At 39.3% G+C, this 23,075-nt stretch overlaps 4 protein-coding genes across 5 annotated transcripts; 2 read left to right on the top strand and 2 right to left on the bottom strand.

Annotated features, from left to right (window-relative positions):
- Positions 1 to 2,516: 2,516 nt before the first annotated feature.
- On the bottom strand, positions 2,517 to 6,065 carry LOC108244239 (RNA-binding protein 4B-like). Its single transcript, XM_017430249.3, has 4 exons — positions 5,926 to 6,065; positions 4,398 to 4,816; positions 3,671 to 4,291; positions 2,517 to 3,341 (listed from the first exon to the last, which is right to left on the bottom strand). The coding sequence occupies exons 2-3, from the start codon at positions 4,804 to 4,806 to the stop codon at positions 3,693 to 3,695; spliced, it is 1,008 nt and encodes a 335-aa protein (XP_017285738.1). The 5' UTR covers positions 4,807 to 4,816; positions 5,926 to 6,065; the 3' UTR covers positions 2,517 to 3,341; positions 3,671 to 3,692.
- A 2,416-nt stretch (positions 6,066 to 8,481) lies between these two features.
- On the top strand, positions 8,482 to 10,877 carry LOC108244262 (TRAF-interacting protein with FHA domain-containing protein A-like). Its single transcript, XM_017430311.3, has 2 exons — positions 8,482 to 8,638; positions 8,744 to 10,877. The coding sequence occupies exon 2, from the start codon at positions 8,797 to 8,799 to the stop codon at positions 9,376 to 9,378; it is 582 nt and encodes a 193-aa protein (XP_017285800.1). The 5' UTR covers positions 8,482 to 8,638; positions 8,744 to 8,796; the 3' UTR covers positions 9,379 to 10,877.
- A 2,831-nt stretch (positions 10,878 to 13,708) lies between these two features.
- On the bottom strand, positions 13,709 to 19,138 carry LOC108244279 (RNA-binding protein 4B-like). 2 transcript variants are annotated; one of them, XM_017430347.3, is made up of 4 exons: positions 19,039 to 19,138; positions 18,086 to 18,504; positions 17,733 to 17,979; positions 13,709 to 16,980 (listed from the first exon to the last, which is right to left on the bottom strand). In XM_017430347.3, the coding sequence occupies exons 2-4, from the start codon at positions 18,492 to 18,494 to the stop codon at positions 16,968 to 16,970; spliced, it is 669 nt and encodes a 222-aa protein (XP_017285836.1). In that variant the 5' UTR covers positions 18,495 to 18,504; positions 19,039 to 19,138; the 3' UTR covers positions 13,709 to 16,967. The 2 variants fall into 2 exon arrangements, with proteins under 2 accessions (XP_017285836.1, XP_017285835.1); XM_017430346.3 differs by having other exon boundaries at positions 17,350 to 17,979.
- A 1,024-nt stretch (positions 19,139 to 20,162) lies between these two features.
- Positions 20,163 to 21,050, top strand: LOC108244265 (TRAF-interacting protein with FHA domain-containing protein A-like). Its single transcript, XM_017430313.3, has one exon. The coding sequence runs from the start codon at positions 20,167 to 20,169 to the stop codon at positions 20,746 to 20,748; it is 582 nt and encodes a 193-aa protein (XP_017285802.1). The 5' UTR covers positions 20,163 to 20,166; the 3' UTR covers positions 20,749 to 21,050.
- Positions 21,051 to 23,075: the final 2,025 nt, after the last annotated feature.

The following is a 23,075-nucleotide window of genomic DNA, read 5'->3' on the forward strand; positions in this document are numbered from 1 at the left end:
TAATCATCAAAATTAAATGAAATAAACATTTGAAATATATGAGTTTGTATGTAATGTATGAATATAATATACAAGTTTCACTTTTTAAATGGAATTACTGAAATCAATCTACTTTTTCATGATATTCTAATTTTATGACCAGCACCTGTAGATTGTATTGTATTGTTCTGTATTTCTGGAAATGTATATTTACTTATTTACTTTCTATTGCATGCTTCGATTGATTCTACTATCTCATATCTTACCTTGTGTCTGACATCCAGCGTGGGCAGCAAAGTAGAAATTTCATTGTACAGGGAAACGTGTTTCTTACTGTGCATATGACAATAAAGCTTTGAATCTTGATTTACTGGCTTTGTCTGCCTTCAAAACATTATCCCCATGACAAATTCATTTAATTAGGCTTTCTATCCAGCTATAATTTTATACTAACAGCAATGTTATTCTATAAGTATATATGTAAAAGCATATATATGTATATATGTGTATACTGTACATAAAACGTAAATTGTATATATAAATATGTTTTCTATTTTTGCTTTGCAGCCTCCCTAACTGAAATTTGCTTCATGGTCATTTTTCATTTTTCTTTCTTAAATGCCAACAATCCCAAGCATAAATTGAAATTATAAACAACAACAACAAAAAATGGCTTAGAATTAAATTTGATTGAAAATCTATCGGGTCACTTGAATAGGGCTGTGTACAACAGCTGCTCTCACAATCTCTCAGACTTGAAGCACTTTAACAAAGTGAAATAGACAAATATTCCCAAGTGTTACCACCTTTATTGCATCTTCCCCACCACTCGTTTTCTTTACAATTAATTGCACAGAATGTATGTTGCATTAAAGGTGGGAAAAGTTTCAAATGATTCATCATGATCTCTTTTTATACATCTCAAAAACCTGGTATTTTTGTGTGTAGGCTTTTTAGCAGTGCGTGACCTACGTATTGCCTTTGAATACAGGCATTCTTGTAAACTTTTGTCCAAGTTTATGAAAAGAGACAGGAACATGTTATCAGTTCATTGCACATCTCTCTGTGCTGTTTTGTGTTCCCAGTTCTTATCTTTATGTCAGATCACTATCAAAATATTCAGTCTTGTTGGCCGCTAGTTCCAGATTCCTGTTTAATGGATAACCAAACTTCCCCCTTTCTCGATACGTTCATTTAACTGATGTCTTATCAGTTTTTTTAATTGAAATCCAGAAAGCCTCTCAGCAAAAAGGTCAAAGGTTCACCTCTCAGCCTTTCTGTGCGGGCTTCCTCTGGGTACTCTGGTTTCCTCCCACTGACCAAAAACATGCATTGGTAACTCTAAACTGTCTCCATGTGGCCCTGTGATGGACTTGCGACCTGTCCAGGGTGTACACCGCCTCCCACCGTGACTGCTGGAGATAGGAACCAGCTCCCTACAACCTGGAAAGGAGGAGTGGGTAAAGAAAATAGATGGATGGATTTAACTTTGTTCATATTAATGAACTGCCCATGTCAGTCTACAGACTTTAACCTTACAGAGCTGAAATGTACCCGCTAAAGAGGAGCCTGAAGGGACTAACCCCCACCAAAAAACAAACAAACAAACAGCTGAAAGAGTCTGTGCTGAAAGCCTGAAAAAGAAGCATAGAAGAACCCACATGTTTGGTGATGTCAGTGGATCACAGAACCTTCCAAGTGTACAAACACAAGCAGGAATGTTGCTCTCTTGTCTCATATTCACCTCTTTATGCCAAACCCAAATGTTTTTAGTCAACAGCAAAAGAAAAGGAATTGGCCTCACTGCTCCAATACCTTTAGTGAGGAGTGTGTACCACACACCACCAACATGGCAAACAGTCAGGAGGTGGTGACTGCTGAAGTTTGTTAAAAAATAAGAACATGAAAACTACATTATCAAATTTTACCTCATAACAGAATTGAAACATGGGAAAAGTCTGCAGTATTAAACGTAGGTGTATATATGGTTACCTTTAATTAAAACTGCAAAACAAAACACTGACTTTGTTGAAAGATGAACAACCTAAGCAGCTGTTCAAATTAAGCTACGTAACTGACAATTGTCTTATTTGAGATACGTTTCTCATTCACACACTGCTTATCTTGTAGGGACTACTGATTTGCATACCCAACACCATGAACAATAAAAACCAAGAGCTGCTGATATTAAACTGCTGTTAGAAGACAGGAGATCAAGTTTAATAATTCAAAGATTTTATTTGTAGAAGTCAAAATAAAAAAGGCAATACAATGAAAAGTACTAACATCTAAATGTACTGTAAAAAATTAGGATTGTAGTAAAAATGTGCATCTGCTTTTACAAGTTTTTGTTGTGATTATTACTCCAAGTCTAACTACAGCATCAGCCATTCTGAACAGGGGGTCTTTAGTTTCCAGTTTCAACGCTACAACATGGTCCTTGTGCTAGATTTGATGACTGCTGAAGAGGTTGAATTTGCTTCAAATGATTTCAAAAACAAGGGGAAATAACACAGGCATCTTTTAGATTAGCTTTGTGCACTTGCAAACACTGTGGTTCAGTAAATAACCTAACAAAATATCAGTTTCACTGTCCTGTTGAACAACTAGCAATACTGACAAAACCTAATCACATGTCTGAATTGATAATCTCTCGACTTACCTGTTTACCACAAAGGTCTTCAGAAAACTTTGATGTCATTCCTCCCCCCAGATTAAGGTAAAGGTCTAGGCTGGTAAATTTATCTTTTTAATTTAACATTTTTTAAAGCGAGATAGGGTGTAATTTTTTTTTACAAATCTAGCAACGAGGGGGATAAGATGGGAGTTTGAGCAACTGAATAGGAAACGATGTGGTCTTACAGGATCAGAGGAGAAAAGCTCTTTAATCAGCATCACAATTTGGACAAGATTTTTAAAAAATAAGTGAAAGAACTGTTTGTATTACTGATTGTGTAGTTAATGTAAAGCTCAGTTCATTTATATTTTGAGTACGTCAATTTTTGCAGCAGCGCCACATAGGTTTGGATTTTGTTGGGAAAAACTCTGGCATGATGGAGCGTGTAGATTAGCTTGTAAACCAAGCAGGTCACAAAGATTAGAATAATTAAAACGAAAAAAAAAAAAGCAAACGCTTCAGACGTCAAATGATAAAACTGCTGGAGTACAATGACTAAAACAAAGAAACAAAAAAAAAAAACACTAAAAACTGTCCCAAGTTACAAAAACAAAATGATACGTCGACGACATCAATTCGGTTCTTCATGCGAGCAGTGAAGGGACACGCAACGCAACGAGCCACAGACAAGGGAGAGGATAGAGTCACGTACATCAGCAGGCGGTGACGCAGTATGACAATAATCCTGGAAGGGAAAAGAAAAGCTAATGACACAAATGCACGACCTGCAACTGCAGAGTCACAGCACGATGGCCCAATTAACTGATTTCTGAGTTCAGGATCTCTTCATTCTTTAAACTTGGGACTGTCCAGTGAAAGTCCATCGTTACCAGATAAAATTACATTCATAAAAGCGATGTTACCAAAAACTACCACGTAGGATTGCTTTAGAATCGAACAACTTGGTCGCCCTTTTTCCCCCTACAAGAACGTGGACGATGTGCAACAATGCATAAACGGCCTCTGCTTTAAAGTAATTTTACTAAAACCATTTTATCTTAAATCTATTCTCACCTTTAAAAGTCGACGTCTCGCTTTAATAACCGTAGCGGGCAGGCGGGGGCGGAGGCAGCCTTTCAGCGTAGGGGTCCCTCGCACGTGGAACTCCATATGCAGAGCGATCGTAAGAGTAGCCGTTATTGGGAGGGGGCAACGGTGCGTTAGGCACCCTCCTGATGGGGCTGCGATCTCGGGCGTAGTACGATGACGGAGGAGGGGGAGGTGCTGGTGGAAGGGGGCGACGCTCATAAGGGTCAAGCGACGAGATCGGTGGACGGCCTCGGGCGACGCCTGACGGGGGCGGCGGAGGCGGTGGGGCGCCGGGACGCTGGTTCTCATAAGGGGGTACGCCATACGGACGGGCTCTATACTTCTCATAGTAATCTACCATGCTGTCACTGTCACTCTCATAGGGGTAAACAGCTCGTCTGGGGGGAGGGGGTGGCAGAGAAGGAGGAGCGGGGTAACCTGGGGGCATAACGCGGCCCCTCATGTAGCTGGGCGGTGGAGGCTCGGGCTGCTCTCCTGGATACCCTGGAGCCCAGTAGCCGCCTCTGTCTGGAGGAGGAGGCGGGTATTCTTCAGGTTCGTCGTATCTGGGACGACTCTTAGAAATCTGAACATGGATGCGTTTGTCTAGAAACAAAAGCAAACATATTAAATGATGAAAACTGGGTGAGGTTTAATGTAGGACAACAGTTTACTACACTCCTTCTTCTTAAACATATCAAAACTCCCTTACCTTGAAACTCTGAGTTATCCAGTCCCTTCATGGCATCCATGGCCTCGTCATAGTTAGGCATGTGTACAAAAGCAAAATTCTTAACAACAGCACATTCTGTTACCGTACCGTACTCTTCAAAGAGAGCGCGGAGCTCATCGTCACATCCCTTCTCTACATTTGCTATATGCAGTTTGACCGGACCCTGGTTCTTCCCGTGGCTGGCCTCCACATTGATCGGCGTGCCGTGAAGCTTGTACAGGTGAAGACTCCTGATGGCTTTGGTGGCAGCCTTGCGATCATCCATGTGGACAAAGGCGAAATTTTTCACAATGGCACATTCAGTGATTGTACCGTACTCTGCAAAAAGCCCTCGGATTTCATCCTCGGTCGCCTCTTGGGGCAGATTCCCCACAAAAATCTTCACCATTGTTTAAAACCTGCATCGAAGCAACACAACAATAACACATCAATTTTAAAATTGCATTTTACAAGTCATTTAATCAAAAATGAACGCTTATGTTCAAGTTATTATTTTGAATTTCTAAAAAAGCTCCACATAAAAAATTCTTATTTTTGTGTTCTATTAATTTGTTCTTCTGTCATGACACACTTTTGCAGTTTTGGTTGCTATTTTGAATTTTCCACGATGGATATATGGAGTAATAAGTATATATCTGTCTATCTATGCACCCATAATTTAGTGGGTTCGAAAATAAGCCGGCTGCCACGGGGTCTCATCACACCCACCTGTCTGCATGTTTGATTTATTCTACTGGCGTACACAATGGAAATGTTTTTTACTGTGCTGATCAAAGATGATTCCTACACAAAAAGAAAAAAAATGGTGGAATAGCACCTTCCAAAAAGGAAGCCAAGTTCAGTGCTGTACTTTTTTAAAGCATGACAGGAGGAAAACAGTGTAATCAATATTACAGAGAGATCAAATTATTAAAATCACCATAAGGTGCAAATATAGCTATAATAGCTAAACCCAAACACATGATGTAATCTATAAATATATTATGCATTCAGTGTTGCAACGGAATATTAATACATGTCAGTGAGTCCAGTAAAAACATCTATAACAGCAGGGGGTAATAAGGTAAGCAGATGGGTAATAAAGACAACCGTAAAAGTGTGAAATAAAGAAAGTTTGACTTCCAGCACTCGTCCAAAAATACTGTCTAAAGATCAGACAGAAAAAAAAAATCAGACACGTGTTTATCAATTAGAAGTTATGTTTCATAATTTACAGTCAAACTGTCTAAATGCTTAAAGGTTAATGTAACCCACCATTACTTTTATACAATACGGAATTGTTTTATGAGTTACAGTAATGATAACTTGTGGTTTTCTTACTATATGGTCTCATATCATCGGGTGAGTCCAGTCTGTAAGCCACGGTTAGCTGCTGAAGCTAATCACACGGACCGACAAGTAAATAAAAAAAACAAACACTCGGAGGCAAACACCGACAGGTAAATCAGAAATGTTAATTGCAACTCCCGAGAAGCATTAAATAACGCAGGTACACCTTTTTAATTACCTTCTTATCAAGGAACAATGAGAAAGACACTAAATCCTTTTCTGGAGCCTTCTTTCTGTTGACTTCCGGTTGGTTTACGGGTCTGTGTCAGTGTTTCACAGACAGTACTGCCCCCTGCTGTTCAGGAGGGAGCATGAATACAGCTTCATTTTTTCTTCTGTAAAAACATATAAATAGAACTGAAAGCAGAACTTCAACTTAGGCCTCCCTGTTTTTTTGTAACCATTTCCACTCTTTCTTGTTAAAATTGAGAACATTATTCAGTCTCACTGTGGTTAAACCAGACCATTAAAAAGCCTGTTCTGAACTTTCCCTGACCTAATTAATATCTGATCTGTAACATTTGTTTCTCGTTTATTTCCTACTGATTTCGTTTTACCATCTTATCATTGTTCCCACTGTTACATTATATCTTTGAGCTGATAACAATAATGTGCTGTGGTCTCATAAGAAACTGCATATTTTGGGTAATTCAGATACAAGACACCCCATAAAAGATTTCCTTGGTGCTCTTTGCCACGCTATTAAATTTTCATCTGAAAGTAAAAAAATATAGATAACACCAAAAAAAGCTGACACTGCTGTTTTCATAAAATTACCACATTTATAATTCCTTTTGGGTTTCCCTAATTTGTGTTGGACAACCTAGGTTCTTTTCACAGAAAATTATTAACCTAATTATGTTGCCTGTTTTTCTTTTAGATTTGTACTCAGTTGGGATTTCTTGGGTATTTTTAATTATAAATACACAGTTTTCAGCAGGTTACACAACTTCCAATGAGCAACAGTAACACATGACCTATTACTATGTATTCTTATCTGTTCAGGAAAAGCTAAAGCAAGTTTTGTTTTTTTTGTTTTTTTTTACTTTATAACTCCCATAAGATGTATGTAAGTAGCAGCTAAGGGCTGTTAATCAAAATGACGTGACAAACTCATCATCGGCGATGTTTACCACCCCAAAAAAGCAGGAGTTTTGTCAGTTTGCTGGTCTGGAGAATATGTCAACTGTTGCTGCCTGTCAATCTTAAAGAGGTTAAAAGGTCACTTTCAAACTATTTGACCTTCATCATTCCATGCTGATAAAATATTTACAAGTATAAACATTCAAGACAGCTGCCAGTCTTCACAGGGGTGAACGTCCCAGTAAGTTCACCCCAAGGTCAGACTGTGCAATGCTCAGTGAAATTACAAAAACTGGATAAACCTCAAGCTCTCTTTATTTCAGACTCCATTTGTTAAATGTTATAGTTCATCACAGCATGGTACTCATAGCATATCAGCACAATCACCTCTTACCAGCTGTTAGCACGGTGGTGGTGGGCTGATGATTTGGACTCCTTGCAATCATTGCAGAGCATGAACCCCTCTGTAGACCAATGGACAAAGGCATCTGAAGCTTGGACCAAACGGGTCATGAAACAGGTCAGCGACCTCAAACACGGCAGCAAATCTACAACAGAATGGCTGAAAAAGAAAAGAGTCAAGGCGTTTGAACAAACCTGTTAAAGTCCACACCTCAACCTGCCTGAAGAGCTGAGCATCAGAAATTGTTTGTAAACCTGAGTGAACTAAAGCAACCAACGCTGTGAAGCAGAGCGGGTCAAATTTTCATCATCATGTAAGAAAATAGGAAGATGTCAAATTTTAACAGCTAATTAGAGTCATTCTTCGGTGCTCTTAAGCTACTGCTTTTTTTAGATTAGTTCCTGTTTCACAGACACAAACTGTGTGACACGGTAGGGTTTAATATATGAAACTTAATGTTTGTAGTTCCGTTTTACCTAAGTGAGAATGTTATACTCCTCTGGTGGTACCATGTTCTATATTGTTTTTAAAAGTTCTGATATATTATTAACCTCAATAAACCTGCTACCTAAAAAAATACTTTTTTCTACATAGATCTAACATTCAAAGTACATAATATGTTATATATTTGCAACAATAATACATGTTTTTTTCTTTCTGCTCTATTTTACAAAGCTACATTTAGCTCTGTACGCTGTGTTTTGTTTGATTGCCTAACATCTCCTTCAGTCTTCAGATCCTTATTCCCCAGGTTTTACATCTTGATCCCAGTGGAATGTGACTGTCAGTTTGTACCATCATGGGTTAATATATAACAGTTTCTTCACAGAGGGCTGGTTTCCAGTAAGTGCTGCAAGGTTTGTATCAAAATGTGTAAACCCAGAGACTTCCCCTTTGTTAAAGGCGGGACCAAGAAAAGTCACATGCTGTGTTGAGATATTAAAGAACAGCAAGCTATTTAGTAAATTTGATTAAAATAAGAAATTATTCTAAACATAACCTAAATTAGAGAGAGTTCCAAACATCAGAGCTACCACTACGGATTCTGCATTCCTAAATTTTCATTTGCTTGGATTTAAAACTCATTGTGTTTTAGTGTGTGTAAAACATAAGCATGTACTTTTACTTTCTAACCCCTTTGGCTTTAAATCCACCACAATGCACAACTCTGGAATTTCCAGATTTGCAGCTGAAAGCAGCAGGGTCACGAAGGGGGCGTGTGAGAGAAAGATGACACCAGTGAGAGGAGAAAAAAACAGGCAGAAGTCGACTTTCTGTTTTGGCTGCCAGCAGCAGCACTGTTAGTTCTGCCTCTCCGTTTAGAGCTGACATCGGATACTTTTCCGTCTCTGTGTCCTGAAAGACAGAAACTTATTGTGTCTTCATTGGAAAAAGATACACTGAGGTAAGTCAAAAATGCAATGTTTTTATAAGAAGGCATTTTAAACTTCTGTAAGACTGGAAAACCTATTCACTTTACTTTCTCTTTAAATGCTCTGCGTCCTGACAGTGTTTCATCACTTCTGGTCATTTGACTGATTTCATCAGGACTATTTCTTCACAATGAACGTGTCTCAAACCATGGAGACAGAGGAGGACCTCCTGACTTGCATCCACATTAAGTTTTATCACCCACAGCAGAGTTCTAAAGGTCTTTATGCTTCACTCCCTCTGGGAACCAGGAGGAGACACTCAGCTGATGATCCTCTCAGACTGGGCCGTGATGCTGGGTCCTGCTCCTACTCTCTGGTCGACCCCCGGGTGTCCCGTAAGCAGCTGTGTCTCTCTGCATACCGTTCACCTCACAGCCCAGACCTGCTGTTCACCGTCCAGAACCTGAGCCAGAGAGGGCAGCTGTCTGTCAACAGCTCAGCGCTGGGATTCCTGGAGAGGATGGATCTACCAGACAAGGCTCTGATCCGCTTCGGGGAGTATGAGGTACTGATCGTCCGCGAGTCTGGGGAGGCCAAGGCCAGTTTTGAGGTGGAGTTTGAGGTTCTGGCAGTGCCTCCATCCAGAGAGACCTGCACCTGTGAGCCTAGTCTCCCACCTGTGATGGACACGGGCCTGATGAACGGTTTCACAGCTGAGCTCAGAGAACATGAACCCCAAGAGGCCGACGACACTCTCCTCTGTTACTCATAACCAACCATCATTTCTTACACATACAACTGTCAGACCTGCTGAACAGAAATGCAACACAAACCCCTGAGCTCTTGTTACATTTTAAACAGCTTGGAATCAGATTCATTCCTGTAATGTGAACTCACTATCATATACTGTGATGGACTTGCTGTGACCTGTCCAGGTGTACCCCATCTTTCGCACAGTGACACAGAGCGTTGTTTTGTAGTGGTCCGCTTTAGATATTGCAGTTCACACCACTGAATCAAAGACCTCTCACGTTTACAGGACTTGGAAAAAAAAACCCTCAGTAGCCTGACATTCAGATACATGGGCTGCAGACACTGCTATTTTGTTGTTGCATCCTGATGCTTCAAGGGTTTCATTTATGTTTTATTTTTATTAATCATCACCGAGTACCCTGTAATGACAAAGTGGAAACATAATTTTATATAGTTGTTAGATTTCATTCAAAAAAGAAATAAAAAAATATCATTTCACATTTACTCAACAATTCAGACATTTAACAACAATGCAATTAACTCAAGTTCTTTATATTATATTATTATACCTGCCGTGAACCTGTATGTGTATGTCTTTTTATTTATTTATTTTTCTTTCCTTCTTACTGTTCTTATCTATTGTACAGCACTTTGGTTACCCCTGTGGTTTTTAAAATGTGCTATAGAAATAAAGTTGATTGATTGATTGATATTTCTCTTGATCACTGCTGAGATAGATCTGGGGAAGACTATAAAGACATTTTCTGTTGCACTGATGGTTCTCAAGAGCCCAGTGGACACCATGATTCTCAGATGGAAGAAGTTTGGTACAACTCGACCAACAGCTGGTTCTCCTCAGAGTAAAACTCTTTAACACTCTGACTGTGAATACAATTCTGTGGTCTGATGAAACCATAAATAAACTGTTTGGCCTCAATTCTGAGCAATTATGTCTGGAAGAAACCAGGGACCACTCATCTCCTGCTCAACACCAACCCCCACAGTGAAGCATGGTAATGGCAGCATCATGCTGTGGGGTGTTTTTTCATCAGCAGGGACCAGGAGACTGGTCAGGGTTGTGAAAAAGCTGAATGGAGCAAAATGCTGAGATATCCTGAATGAAAACCTGTCCTACAGGACTCAGGACCTCAAACTAAGCTGAAGGTTCACCTTCCACCGTGAAAATGTCCCAAAGCAGGCAGAGAGGACACGCAGGAGGGGCTCGGGGACGACTCTGTAAATGTCTTCAATGGACCAGACAGAGCTCTGACTTGAACCCTGACACCTCTGGGGAGACCTGAAAATAGCTCCATCAGCAGTCCTAGTCCAACCAACCAGAGTGAAACTGAAAGGATTTTTAGAAAAGAAGAAAAAAAGGTCCTCCAAATCCAGATGTGCAAAGCTTGCTGCATCAAACCCAAAAAGATTTGAGGCTGTAACAGCTGTTAAAGGTGCTTCGACTCAATATGTAAATTCTGTTTTCACTTTGTCATTATGGGATACTGAGTGTAGATTATTGAGGGGGAGTAAATAATTTAAACAACTGCAGCATCAGGCTACACATACAAAATTTCCAAAATGGATGGATGGATGGATGGATGGATGGATGGATGGATGGATGGATGGATGGGTGGATGGATGACTGGTATTATTTATCACTAATTTCAGAACAAACCTTCACCTGTTATGATTTCTCATCTTACAGTTTCACAAAATATATATTTTGTAAAGTCCTAAATGTTTAGTATGTGATCTCTGTCATCTCAGCAGTTGTTGGACTCACTCAACGTCCAGTTTAAAAAAATGCTGAAACTACAAATGTCTGGAAAGATGAGTAAGAAGGAAGCGTACTTGAATGAAAAACAAGTACGTGTACGCGATGAGTCACTAGTGATAAAGTATTTTATGGCTGAGCTCATAGGAGACAGATGATGTCAGCCAGCCAAAGAGACAATAAAACAGTGTGCTCTGATAGCTCTGTTTAACAACAGAAACCTGCCTTTGACCTGCGTTGACCTTAAAAGACTGAATAAAGAAACGGCTGAATAAGCATGAAGAGTTCCTCCCATAGGAAATGCTGAGGAATTTCCCCTCTTGGATGAAGCAAGTGGTTTCAGCTGCTTCTACAAAACTGAAAGAGCTCCAAACGTACAGACATGACGTCCTTTAATGGGTACTTATTAAATACAGTCATAACCCAAAAAACTGCAGCTTTGGTTTCTCACAAGTTGAATTAAAGTCACAGGTTTTGGTTAGCTGTCAGAAAGAAGCTCAACCCGTTCACGGATTCAGGCCTTGAGTTTAACCTTTTAATTACCACTGCAGACAAGTAACAGCTCTGTGTGTTTGAAATGTTAACACATTTTTATTTTATTTTTTTAACTGTGACTACCACTCCATGCCAGTCCTGAAGTAAATTTCATTTCATTTTTAACCAAAATGTTGCATAATAAAAATAGTACAACCACCTTTTCTTTTTAGAAAACAAACCTTTATTAAATAATGTGTGTTTCAGTCAACATTTTACAGTAATGTTTATTCCTGCAGGTCAGAATAAAACAATGTTCTAACAAACCAAGGCTCTGTTTATCTGTCATGCCTAATAATTTGAAGAGTTTTGTAAATCTCAATCTACTGTAAATAGATCACATTTATTTGTTCAAATCTGAAGGCAGATTTTAAACTAAAACAAACTTGGATAAATACTATATAAAAAGTAACTTTACATTTCAACTTTATTTCAGCACAATCTTTATGTGAAGTCTGCTTCCTGAAACTGACCTCACTAAACAGATGGGTGACAAAGAAAAAGAAAACTAGTGCAAAATGTCTAAGATTTGACAACTGCTGGCAAAAATCGTGGAATCACTACACCTGGATGATGTTCTTTCAACTGTTTAATTTTGTAATAAATAAATCACAGATATGCCACAAAACTATCATTTTTCAAAATTCCAATGTTCTGGAATTAAGAAACAATAAAAATATACATGTTCATATGTTCATTTATATATATATATATATATAAATGAACACATGAGAAAACCACTTCAATCTTCATCAACCAACTGTCACTTATTGCTGTTGCCTGATCAGATTTGCATGTCGGATTCTTGTCATTAACCACTTTATGCAATTTCCTCTAGGGTTTGTAAACTGGATTGAGATCAAGTCAATTTACAGGTTTTGGTATTGACGTTTTAAGCATTTGGTATCACCTTTACCTGGCATGCAGGCTCAAATCATTAATGACTGCAGAAATTTACATGTTTTCTTTGGTTATTTTCATAAATGTCTGTTTGGGAGTTAATGAGGGCTTTTATTTGGCTGTCCTGTATGTAAATCCTATTTCTTTTCTAATGCAGGTGTTTGTTTTAGAGCTGCAAAATTACAGAACGAGTCCATAATTTTTCCTTTGAGTGATTTCATATGTATTTCCTCTGCTTGATTTTTTAAAAAAAGCAATTGTGACTAAATTTGTTTTTCTTTTTTTACTGTTTGTCATTACCATAAAGTTGGAATTTTGTAAAATGATAGTTTAGTGGCATGTACCACAGTCCCCATCCCTCTGTTGAGAATACAAACCTCCCACATGGTGTTATTACAGCCGGGGAATTTCCTCCCACGCGCCTTCTTTTATGGTAAGCTACTTACAGCTTCATCTCAGCCAAAATGCATAAAATGAACCTATTTTAACTAAGATGCAAAAGAAATGCTTTTTTTGGCAAACAATTTCCATGGACCATGCCTGGAACTGACAGCCCCTGGGTCTGAAGCTTTATGGAGGACTATCCAATGACTTAATGTTTCCTCTCCATTAGTATGAAGCAAGTCATTATGAAAGCTGTTCTCCTTTTAAAACACAGAGCTGAGAGGTATGCTGGTGTAGATTCTCAGTCATCCAGGCCATGGTAAATTCAAAAAAGTTAAAAAAAACAAAAACGACTTATATTATGTACAGAATAGAAGTCCAGTTGTTTTTGTATTACTATGATAAATTTGTTGCTATGTTAAGCTGATAGTGTCCATTATCACAAAGGAGGATCTCTTTAAGCGTAATCTAGATCAGTTAACTGTCAGGAAGAATCTCAATCCGTTCACTGATTCTGTTCTTAATATCCCAGATTAAATGTCAGCTTGTCAGATAACATGAAACTAAAAATCCCACCATCATCTTAAGTCAGTCAGTGCATCGTATTTAGGTGTGGATTAAATGTTGGAATTTCAATTGTCAAATTTATTCTCAATGTTTATTTGTAGATTTATTTGCATTTAATCGTTTAATCTACTCGTATAAAGGCCTAGCCATCATAACGCCAAGTAAAAATCTTCCTTTTTAGAACACAAAATAAAATTTTCAATGTATTTAGTTGCATAATTTTTAGCATAATTTTTTTGGGGAAAATCCATGGATGAATGGATGGATGAAATTGCTGGAAGCTTAAAACACTGGAAGCCATATTCCCTCCTATGTGCCACTAAGAAGCTGCAGTAAGCTCTTATAAAATGAAAGATCTGGTGGACTTTACAGGGAACACAGTGGATGTTAAAAATAAAGGCAAAGAGTGTGACTGATAACAAGGAATGGGAGGGTGCCTGGAGGGCCTGGCACAAGTGTTGAAGTAGCTCAACATGGAGAGAATTTGGCTGGAAGCTGAGAACGAGGCATTTTAAAACTCCATTGGTAAAAGCCAGATATAATAGGACTTTTAGCTCCCTCTGCTGGAGAAGTTGTGACTCAATGAGAGACTTCTCATATATTTGTAGAACTGCCCAATGTTTTGGGAGAAAATAAAAATATAGAGAACCTAAGATTTAAAGGAGTTCACTTGAACTCAAACAGCTGATGTTATTTAATGTGGGGGAAAATTAAATGTATGTGAGTAGAGTGATGCAAGATCACAAAATGATCACTACAAACTTGCTCAAGTCTCATCCACCAACCCTTGAACAATAGATCCAAGGACTGGAAAATGTAAATGAGACAGAAAAGATAACAGCAAGTTTACAACTTTAGATAGTTATTACAAAATACAGGCTTCTGTATTTGAGAAAGAGAAATGAATAAATGATAACGTTCCCATTTTAAATACGTTAGAGAATTTATGCAATGTTTACTGATGTTACAATGGATTGAGCAACACAATTTCAAGGTGTCATCCAATGAACTGTAGACCTATAGGCTACATTTTTCACATTTTTGGGGGATTTGCTAAGACATTCAATAAACAGTCAATGATGCTGTTTCAGCTGCTCCCTGCTGCAGGGGTCGCCACAGCGAGGGAACGCAGTTGAAAGATTTGGCCATGGTTTTACTCCTGATACCCTTCCTGACACAACCTGAGCTCGAACCTGTAGCCTCAGGATTACCAGACCGCATCACTGACCACCGAGCTGTCGCAACCTCCATTAAAAAAAGATTTAATTTGCTAATACTTCTGTACATCAGAGAATAGTTCAGAAATACATTTGCTTTGATCAATGAAATGATTTGCATATTATTATATAATAGTGTCAGAGCTAAATGCATCTTTTTGATTGTGGAGATAAAAGTTTAAAAACTTTCTGTTCAGACCTAAACAGCAGAAGTTTATGAGGAATATTTGATTTCCTGTTAGGATGTTTAGCCCATATTCTTCACTTTCCATTAATAATTCCAATAACTCTATTTTTTATAAATGAAGTCTCGGGCATGTGAGGGTTTTTTTGTTTTTAAACTTGTAACAACTCAAGATGCATTTCTGCTTAAAAATGCATCTTTGATGGAACAGTCATTTGATGCATTTTTAAGTGGAAAACGCATCAAATGACAACAATTTCTCTTTTTCCTATGAATGTGCACAGAAACCAAAGCGAACTACCATTAAAACCACTGATGTAATAACTGTAAATCTTATATTAAAATATTAAAGTTTTAGGCATTGTTAAGCCAGGCTAAAGGAAGAAATCCCTGCGTCGCTGGACTTGCTTCATGGTATACCACTCTGGTTCGAAGGATAAGGATAAACACAAAAAATGAATACATCTATTAAAGCTAATGGCCTTTAAATCTATTCATGTAAACTTCGATTACACCAGGTTTATTTTAAAAGAAAGATGCTTTTGTTGAATTTCCTGGAGAACTGCATTTTTGAAGATAGGTTTAACAACAGATCAGTTCACTTTGTGCTACACGTGCTCAAAGAAGAGCACATCATGAAGCAGATTGCAATAGTTACATGGCTTCAATTCCAGCAACACTAATAGAGTTTTAATAGTGGGAGTGCTGGCAGAGTGCTTGTTATGCCAATCAACAGAGTTATACAAGGACCAATTACATCTCCTTGCGTCACTCACCTTATAAAGCTAAGAAAAACAAACAAAAGACCCAATAAATGCAGTTATAAGGACTATAAATGGCCACAGTAAAGCCAGTGCTAAAACAAAAAAGGCAAACCAGCTGTTGTGTAAAGTGGTACTCTACATTTAAAAGCACTTAGAAAGAAATAAAGGAAATGTATAGTAAAAATCAGGACGTTATCTGTATCTCTGCTCTGTTTTTTGTCACCCATCTGTGTAGTGGTACATTAACAAAACAGACTGAAAGCTGAATAAATTGGAGTGCTAAGACATAAAGGAAATTTCCACGACTAACCTCTACACTGAAGATTACACATTAACCTCTAAAAGCAGTAAAATATCAACATTTAATGTCTACATTGGTTTCAACAATCCTTCGACTTACCTGCTCAGTGTGAAGGTCTCCAGCAGCCTCTGATGTCATCCCTACCCCCACATACGATTTGGCGATGACAGCTACTACCGCCAAATATGGCTGGAGTGTGACGTATTACCCCCCCCCTTTTTTTTTTACCCAGTGCGCATTACTTTAGAAGGTCGGCACTGAGAAAGCGAAGGGGCCCGCTCTCGAATGACAGAAGCTCGGGAGATATCACAAGGTTTCGAGAAAAGAGGTTCTTCAATCAGCGTGACGATTTTGACAAACCTGCCATTTATTTTATCACCAAGAAAAGGAAAATGCTAAAATCGCATTCGAGTCATCTCACACGGTTACAGTCAGAGGTTTTAAGTGTGGCGCGGCTTCGACTACAATTTTATGCAATCACGACACCAAATGTGTTTTATTTTTTAAATATTTATAGAACACATTGACGCAATGTGTTCACTGCCCAATGAACAGCTACTTCTACTTATCTAACATCTACTTGTTTTCAGTTTACATTTTCACAGCAATGCCACAGAGGTTTGGATTTTGAAGGAAAACGAACATGATGGAACCAACGTGCACGTTAGGTCGTGTACAAAATCAAGTTCCGTCTTTAGGTTGGCGCTCACATCATCTACACACAATATTAGTTAATCAAACGAAATAGTTGCGATGAGAGCTGCCCGATAGAGACGTCAACCAATAAAAATACAGTAAAAATACAAAACAGCAATTACACACAAAAACAGGAGGAAACTGTTCCTAAAAAATAAAAATTAACCGACAAGAACGCCAAGAAATCAGTTCTTCTCGAGAGCATCGCAGTGAAACGTAACGCGCTCAGCCAACGACAGGAAGGAGATAGAGTCACGTGCATCAGGAGGCGGCAGGCGGCGACGCAGTCAGACAACAATCCTGAAAAAAGAGCAAATAACACAGATAAACTACTCAAATCTGGTAAGAAATAGCACGTCGCTCCATCGATTGTTTTAACCCATGTTTTGAGCCGAAGCCCTTTTTTTTTTTTTTACAGATTTAAGATTGAAAATCTAAGCTGTAACGAACACCTTTTATATTTAAATTAAATAAAAATGTCGAAATATCAATGCAGTGATTTATTTTACGAGTTTAGAAGTGGAACAGCTGCTTGAACGCACTTGTTTTCAAACCCTGTTACTCTCGAACGCTCTAAAGCATGTCGTACAGTTCAACAGCTGCCTCTGCCTTAGGAGGAACGAGGTGCAGTTTGTTATAAACATTAGTTTATCTCAAATCTATTCTCACCTTTAAAAGTCGACATCTCGCTTTAATAACCGTAGCGGGCAGGCGGGGGCGGAGGCAGCCTTTCGGCGTAGGGGTCCCTCGCACGTGGAACTCCATATGCAGAGCGATCGTAAGAGTAGCCGTTATTGGGAGGGGGCAACGGTGCGTTAGGCACCCTCCTGATGGGGCTGCGATCTCGGGGGTAGTACGATGACGGAGGAGGGGGAGGTGCTGGTGGAAGGGGGCGACGCTCATAAGGGTCAAGCGACGAGATTGGTGGACGGTCTCGGGCGACGCCTGACGGGGGCGGCGGAGGCGGTGGGGCGCCGGGACGCTGGTTCTCGAAGGGGGGTACGCCATACGGATGGGCTCTATACTTCTCATAGTAATCTACCACGCCGTACCTGTCATTCTCATAGGGACGCTCTGGATAAACAGCTCGTCTGGGGGGAGGGGGTGGCAGAGAAGGAGGAGCGGGGTAACCTGGGGGCATAACGCGGCCCCTCATGTAGCTGGGCGGTGGAGGCTCGGGCTGCTCTCCTGGATACCCTGGAGCCCAGTAGCCGCCTCTGTCTGGAGGAGGAGGCGGGTATTCTTCAGGTTCGTCGTATCTGGGACGACTCTTAGAAATCTGAACATGGATGCGTTTGTCTAGAAACAAAAGCAAACATATTAAATGATGAAAACTGGGTGAGGTTTAATGTAGGACAACAGTTTACTACACTCCTTCTTCTTAAACATATCAAAACTCCCTTACCTTGAAACTCTGAGTTATCCAGTCCCTTCATGGCATCCATGGCCTCGTCATAGTTAGGCATGTGTACAAAAGCAAAATTCTTAACAACAGCACATTCTGTTACCGTACCGTACTCTTCAAAGAGAGCGCGGAGCTCATCGTCACATCCCTTCTCTACATTTGCTATATGCAGTTTGACCGGACCCTGGTTCTTCCCGTGGCTGGCCTCCACATTGATCGGCGTGCCGTGAAGCTTGTACAGGTGAAGACTCCTGATGGCTTTGGTGGCAGCCTTGCGATCATCCATGTGGACAAAGGCGAAATTTTTCACAATGGCACATTCAGTGATTGTACCGTACTCTGCAAAAAGCCCTCGGATTTCATCCTCGGTCGCCTCTTGGGGCAGATTCCCCACAAAAATCTTCACCATTGTTTAAAACCTGCATCGTAGCAACACAGCAATAAGACGACAATTAAAAATTGCATTTTACAAGTCATTTAATCAAGAATACAAAAAAAGTTTATATATAAACCAAAACTGGTCACTGTTGTAAAAACACCGTTTTCCCCACATAATTCCCATAATACCAGATAAAGGAGGAGCATGGTTAAGAAATATGCTAAGATCTTTTAAAATATTTTGATCACACAATTAGCTGCTAATGAAATCAATTTCCCAAATAAATCTTACACACTTAAATAAATGTCCAAAACTAAAACAGCCAAAAATACTTCTTCGTAAGAAAAAAAAATTTTTAACACTTGAAACAATTTAAAGTAATGCTTTAAAGGAACAATGCACTGTTAGGCTAACAGTGTTAGCCTATTAGCTTTTATTTAGCTTGCATTTCAAGGCCACGCTAACATGAACGTAGCGGCAGGTTCAATCCTCGCTCATAAGGCGGATCAATGGAAACCCAAACATTTACGGAATGTAAACTAAATGCACTTAGTAATATAATACATTTTATTACCTTTCTTACACAATGGCCTCTGCAAATATACAAACCCTTTTTAGAGCTCTCCTTCCGTTAAGCTCCGCCTGTCGTCCGGACTTCTCTCAGTAACCACAGCGCCACCCGCAGGACCGGAAGTCGAAGTACAGTCCACTATTAGTTGTTGAGGCGACCGAAACATTTTGTCCCCGTCTGTTTTCAAACAAGTGTTTTATACACATTTTAATTTTGTGTTAATTCGTTGCTATTTAGAATATAACAATGTTGTTGATCTAAGACCACCACTTCGCATTAAAGCAGACATTTTTTTTGTCTAAACTCAGTTTACATGTTGGAACTCACCTTACTCGGAATTTCATCTAAAAGTCTGTTTTTTACAAACTTTGTGAAAAAAGGTAATGTAGGTTTGTAACCTAATGGGTTGATAAATAGGTCAGTAAGTTTTCACGGGATTAATACCAGATGTGAAACCAAGCAGCGCTTGTTTGTTGTAGCGTTGAAAAACTGTAATGCTGCGTTCATGGTCTTTAAGGTAAAGTTGCGTTAAAAATCTGCCAGCCAATGGAAGGAACCATAAAACACTAAAAGGTAATTAATTTTAGTGGTGTTGATTGTTAGTGTCATGTGAGAAATGTTTATGTTTAATTTCAAATTATGACAAATTGTGAAATTTCTTTCTCAGTTGTTGGACATAGGTTCTCGAGCTGTTCCTTGAGAGATTTTCAAAATAAGGGAAAAATACTTTCTCCCCTTCCTGTTCATCAGCCGAGTGGGGTTAAAAAAAAGTTGATATCACAAGGATGATTAAAGGTTAAAAATATTTCTGAACGCAAAACAACTATTTTCAGATTTGTACTTGAAAGCAGCAGGGGTGTATCAGCTCAGTGTAAAGACGGGACGGCAGCTTTTACTGGTTTTACTACCAGCAGCAGTACACTCAGTTCCCCTTGCTTTTGTTTTGAGCTGGCATTTGATTCTCGTCCTCCATCTGAAAATAAATTTTTCTCTGTCTTTGTCTTAAAAAGTTCAACCTTCAGGTAAGACATACACATTTAAACTTCTATGTATTGTGTGATAAAACCTGCACAGTTTGTTTTCTCTTCAATGCTTTGTCTGGCTTGTGCATCAGGGTTTTTTTTCTTCACAATGAACGTGTCTCAAACCATGGAGACAGAGGAGGACCTCCTGACTTGCATCCACATTAAGTTTTATCACCCACAGCAGAGTTCTAAAGGTCTTTATGCTTCACTCCCTCTGGGAACCAGGAGGAGACACTCAGCTGATGATCCTCTCAGACTGGGCCGTGATGCTGGGTCCTGCTCCTACTCTCTGGTCGACCCCCGGGTGTCCCGTAAGCAGCTGTGTCTCTCTGCATACCGTTCACCTCACAGCCCAGACCTGCTGTTCACCGTCCAGAACCTGAGCCAGAGAGGGCAGCTGTCTGTCAACAGCTCAGCGCTGGGATTCCTGGAGAGGATGGATCTACCAGACAAGGCTCTGATCCGCTTCGGGGAGTATGAGGTACTGATCGTCCGCGAGTCTGGGGAGGCCAAGGCCAGTTTTGAGGTGGAGTTTGAGGTTCTGGCAGTGCCTCCATCCAGAGAGACCTGCACCTGTGAGCCTAGTCTCCCACCTGTGATGGACACGGGCCTGATGAACGGTTTCACAGCTGAGCTCAGAGAACATGAACCCCAAGAGGCCGACGACACTCTCCTCTGTTACTCATAACCAACCATCATTTCTTACACATACAACTGTCAGACCTGCTGAACAGAAATGCAACACAAACCCCTGAGCTCTTGTTACATTTTAAACAGCTTGGAATCAGATTCATTCCTGTAATGTGAACTCACTGGATTATTTTGCACTGTTTTTATTACATATCACAAAACCACATAATTATTTTCACTTTGTGAAATGTAAATATTGTAATGGCTATATTATGTGTGGCTACAATTTTAGTTTAAGCCAATAAAAATCACCCACCGTCTAAAGGTGATTAATATTATTTCCTGTGTGTGTGTTTCTGTTAGCAAAATATCTCACGGACCACTAATATATATATATATATATATATATATATATATCGAGAAATACCAAGCGCTAAAAGAGGAAATACAGAAGCTGTGTAAAGTCAAGGCCTCAGTGGTACCAGTGGTCATCGGAGCACTCGGTGCTGTGACCCCCAAACTGGAAGAGTGGCTCCAACAGATCCCAGGAACCACCTCAGAGATCTCTGTCCTGAAGAGCGCAGTCCTAGGAACAGCTGAGATACTGAGCAGAACACTCAAGCTCCCAGGTTTTTGGTAGAGGACCCAAGCTTAAAGTGAAAATGGAACAAAGAGGGCAAGGTGGAAGGTTTTTTTTAATATATACATTCACTACATATTTCATCATTTCTTCACAGAAGTTTGGTTTGGGAGGTATGTATTCCTTCAAGCCATTGTCAATGAATTACTTAATAAAATTATTTATTTTTGTTTAAGGTCATCTGCTTGTCACTGTGCTCCAGACATTAAAATATGGGTTTAAATTGTAACCCCATATCATTCGCTAACATTCATGCACATGGATGTGTGTGTGTCAAGGCCAGGATGATAGTTTGTTCTGTAACTATCTGGGACAGTGAAGGTGAAGCTGATTGGGTTATGATGATTACTGTGTACTGATCATGGGCTGTAGAACGAATAAATATTTTGTTGATAATGTTGTCACAACTTCATCAGACTTTTGCACTTTGTATGAACCTGTGTCCATTGCTACCAATTTTCTAATAAATCACAAGACAGTTTTGACTTGTTTAAATTTTTGAGTCCACCTTATTTCACAACAGCATACTCGACCTTTAAATAAATTTTGTAAACCACACCACAGACTCTAATAAAACAGCTCAGACTAAACACTAAAGGAGTTAACTTTAGTCAACTTTTTTCTATATCTGACAGAGATAAAAACAGATCCAATTATCCTTTAGCTTGGGTTACTTAGGCCCTTAAAGAAAATCCGTATGGGCAACATTCTTACAACCTAGAACATCACTCAGTGGCAGGAGGATCTTAATATACCTTTCCCGAAAACACACAGGAGCTGTTACAGTAAAAAAAAAGAAAAAAAAAAGCTTGTCATAGTTTTAATGTCACCTCAGTGAAATGACTTCACGCAGCGTGAGATCCTAATACTGCACGTGGAAAGAACATCAGGCTTTGTGACAGAGAACAAAAGCCCTAAAATGCCTGGAATGTTTTTACTGTCATGCAGTCAGTTGTTGAACTCCTCAAACATATCATTTAAAAATGGAGACTTCAAACATTCATGCGGGGTCAGGGGTGTCCAGACTGCCAATGTTGGAAAAACAGAGATTGTTCCCCTCAATAAATCATTTGACGAAACTATACTTTTAAGCAGCATAACAAACAGAAAGCAAATTCACCATTTATTTAGGCAAAACGATGAATTTATGTCTTTCAGAATTAATGTGTCCCTCCCCCCATCATTCTAACAGTGGTACGGTCCATAGGCATAGTGAATATAACATGGCTAAATACCTTCCAGTAAGCTCAACGTCCAAGTTTGCTGCATTAATACAATAGTTAAAGCTCCTTCTATTCATGTGAGAGACCTGGGTTTGAGTCCTTTGACTGTTTAATGTTTTTTTTTTCTGCTGCTAGCTTAAATAATTTGTTTAAATGATTAGGTTGTTTAGTAAAGAAACAAGAGGTGATCAGATGAATATAAAAGTGAGTTATTTGGGAAAAAGCAGTTGTGACTGAGCAATTTAGTAACTTTACAGAAGAGCAGAAGAAAATAAAGCAAAGACCAACTGTATCGTAAAACTACATAGATCCAGATAAGACTTCTAACAATAATTACTGTCATATTTAAAAAAACTGTCATTTAAAGACCAGACACAGACATTTTCACATGAAATAAAATGTCTCTGCAGTGGACAGGAAATGTAAATGTGTTTATTATTTGTTGTGGTCAAAACTGCTGCTGCAGAGTGAGCTCTGTGTCAAAGGGAAGGAAACAAACAGGTTAACCTCAGAAGTGTTAAA

The sequence above is a fragment of the Kryptolebias marmoratus genome, linkage group LG7, assembly GCF_001649575.2.
Source record: "Kryptolebias marmoratus isolate JLee-2015 linkage group LG7, ASM164957v2, whole genome shotgun sequence".
NCBI lineage: Eukaryota > Metazoa > Chordata > Actinopteri > Cyprinodontiformes > Rivulidae > Kryptolebias > Kryptolebias marmoratus.

Bases quoted from the DNA above. Each gene is read 5' to 3' on its own strand.
- LOC108244239 (XM_017430249.3), bottom strand. From the start codon at position 4,806: ATGGTGAAGATTTTTGTGGGGAATCTGCCCCAAGAGGCGACCGAGGAT. The intron at 4,292-4,397 runs GTAAGGGAGTTT...TTTTGTTTCTAG, and splicing joins GGATAACTCAGAGTTTCAAG to ACAAACGCATCCATGTTCAG.
- LOC108244262 (XM_017430311.3), top strand. From the start codon at position 8,797: ATGAACGTGTCTCAAACCATGGAGACAGAGGAGGACCTCCTGACTTGC.
- LOC108244279 (XM_017430346.3), bottom strand. From the start codon at position 18,494: ATGGTGAAGATTTTTGTGGGGAATCTGCCCCAAGAGGCGACCGAGGAT. The intron at 17,980-18,085 runs GTAAGGGAGTTT...TTTTGTTTCTAG, and splicing joins GGATAACTCAGAGTTTCAAG to ACAAACGCATCCATGTTCAG.
- LOC108244265 (XM_017430313.3), top strand. From the start codon at position 20,167: ATGAACGTGTCTCAAACCATGGAGACAGAGGAGGACCTCCTGACTTGC.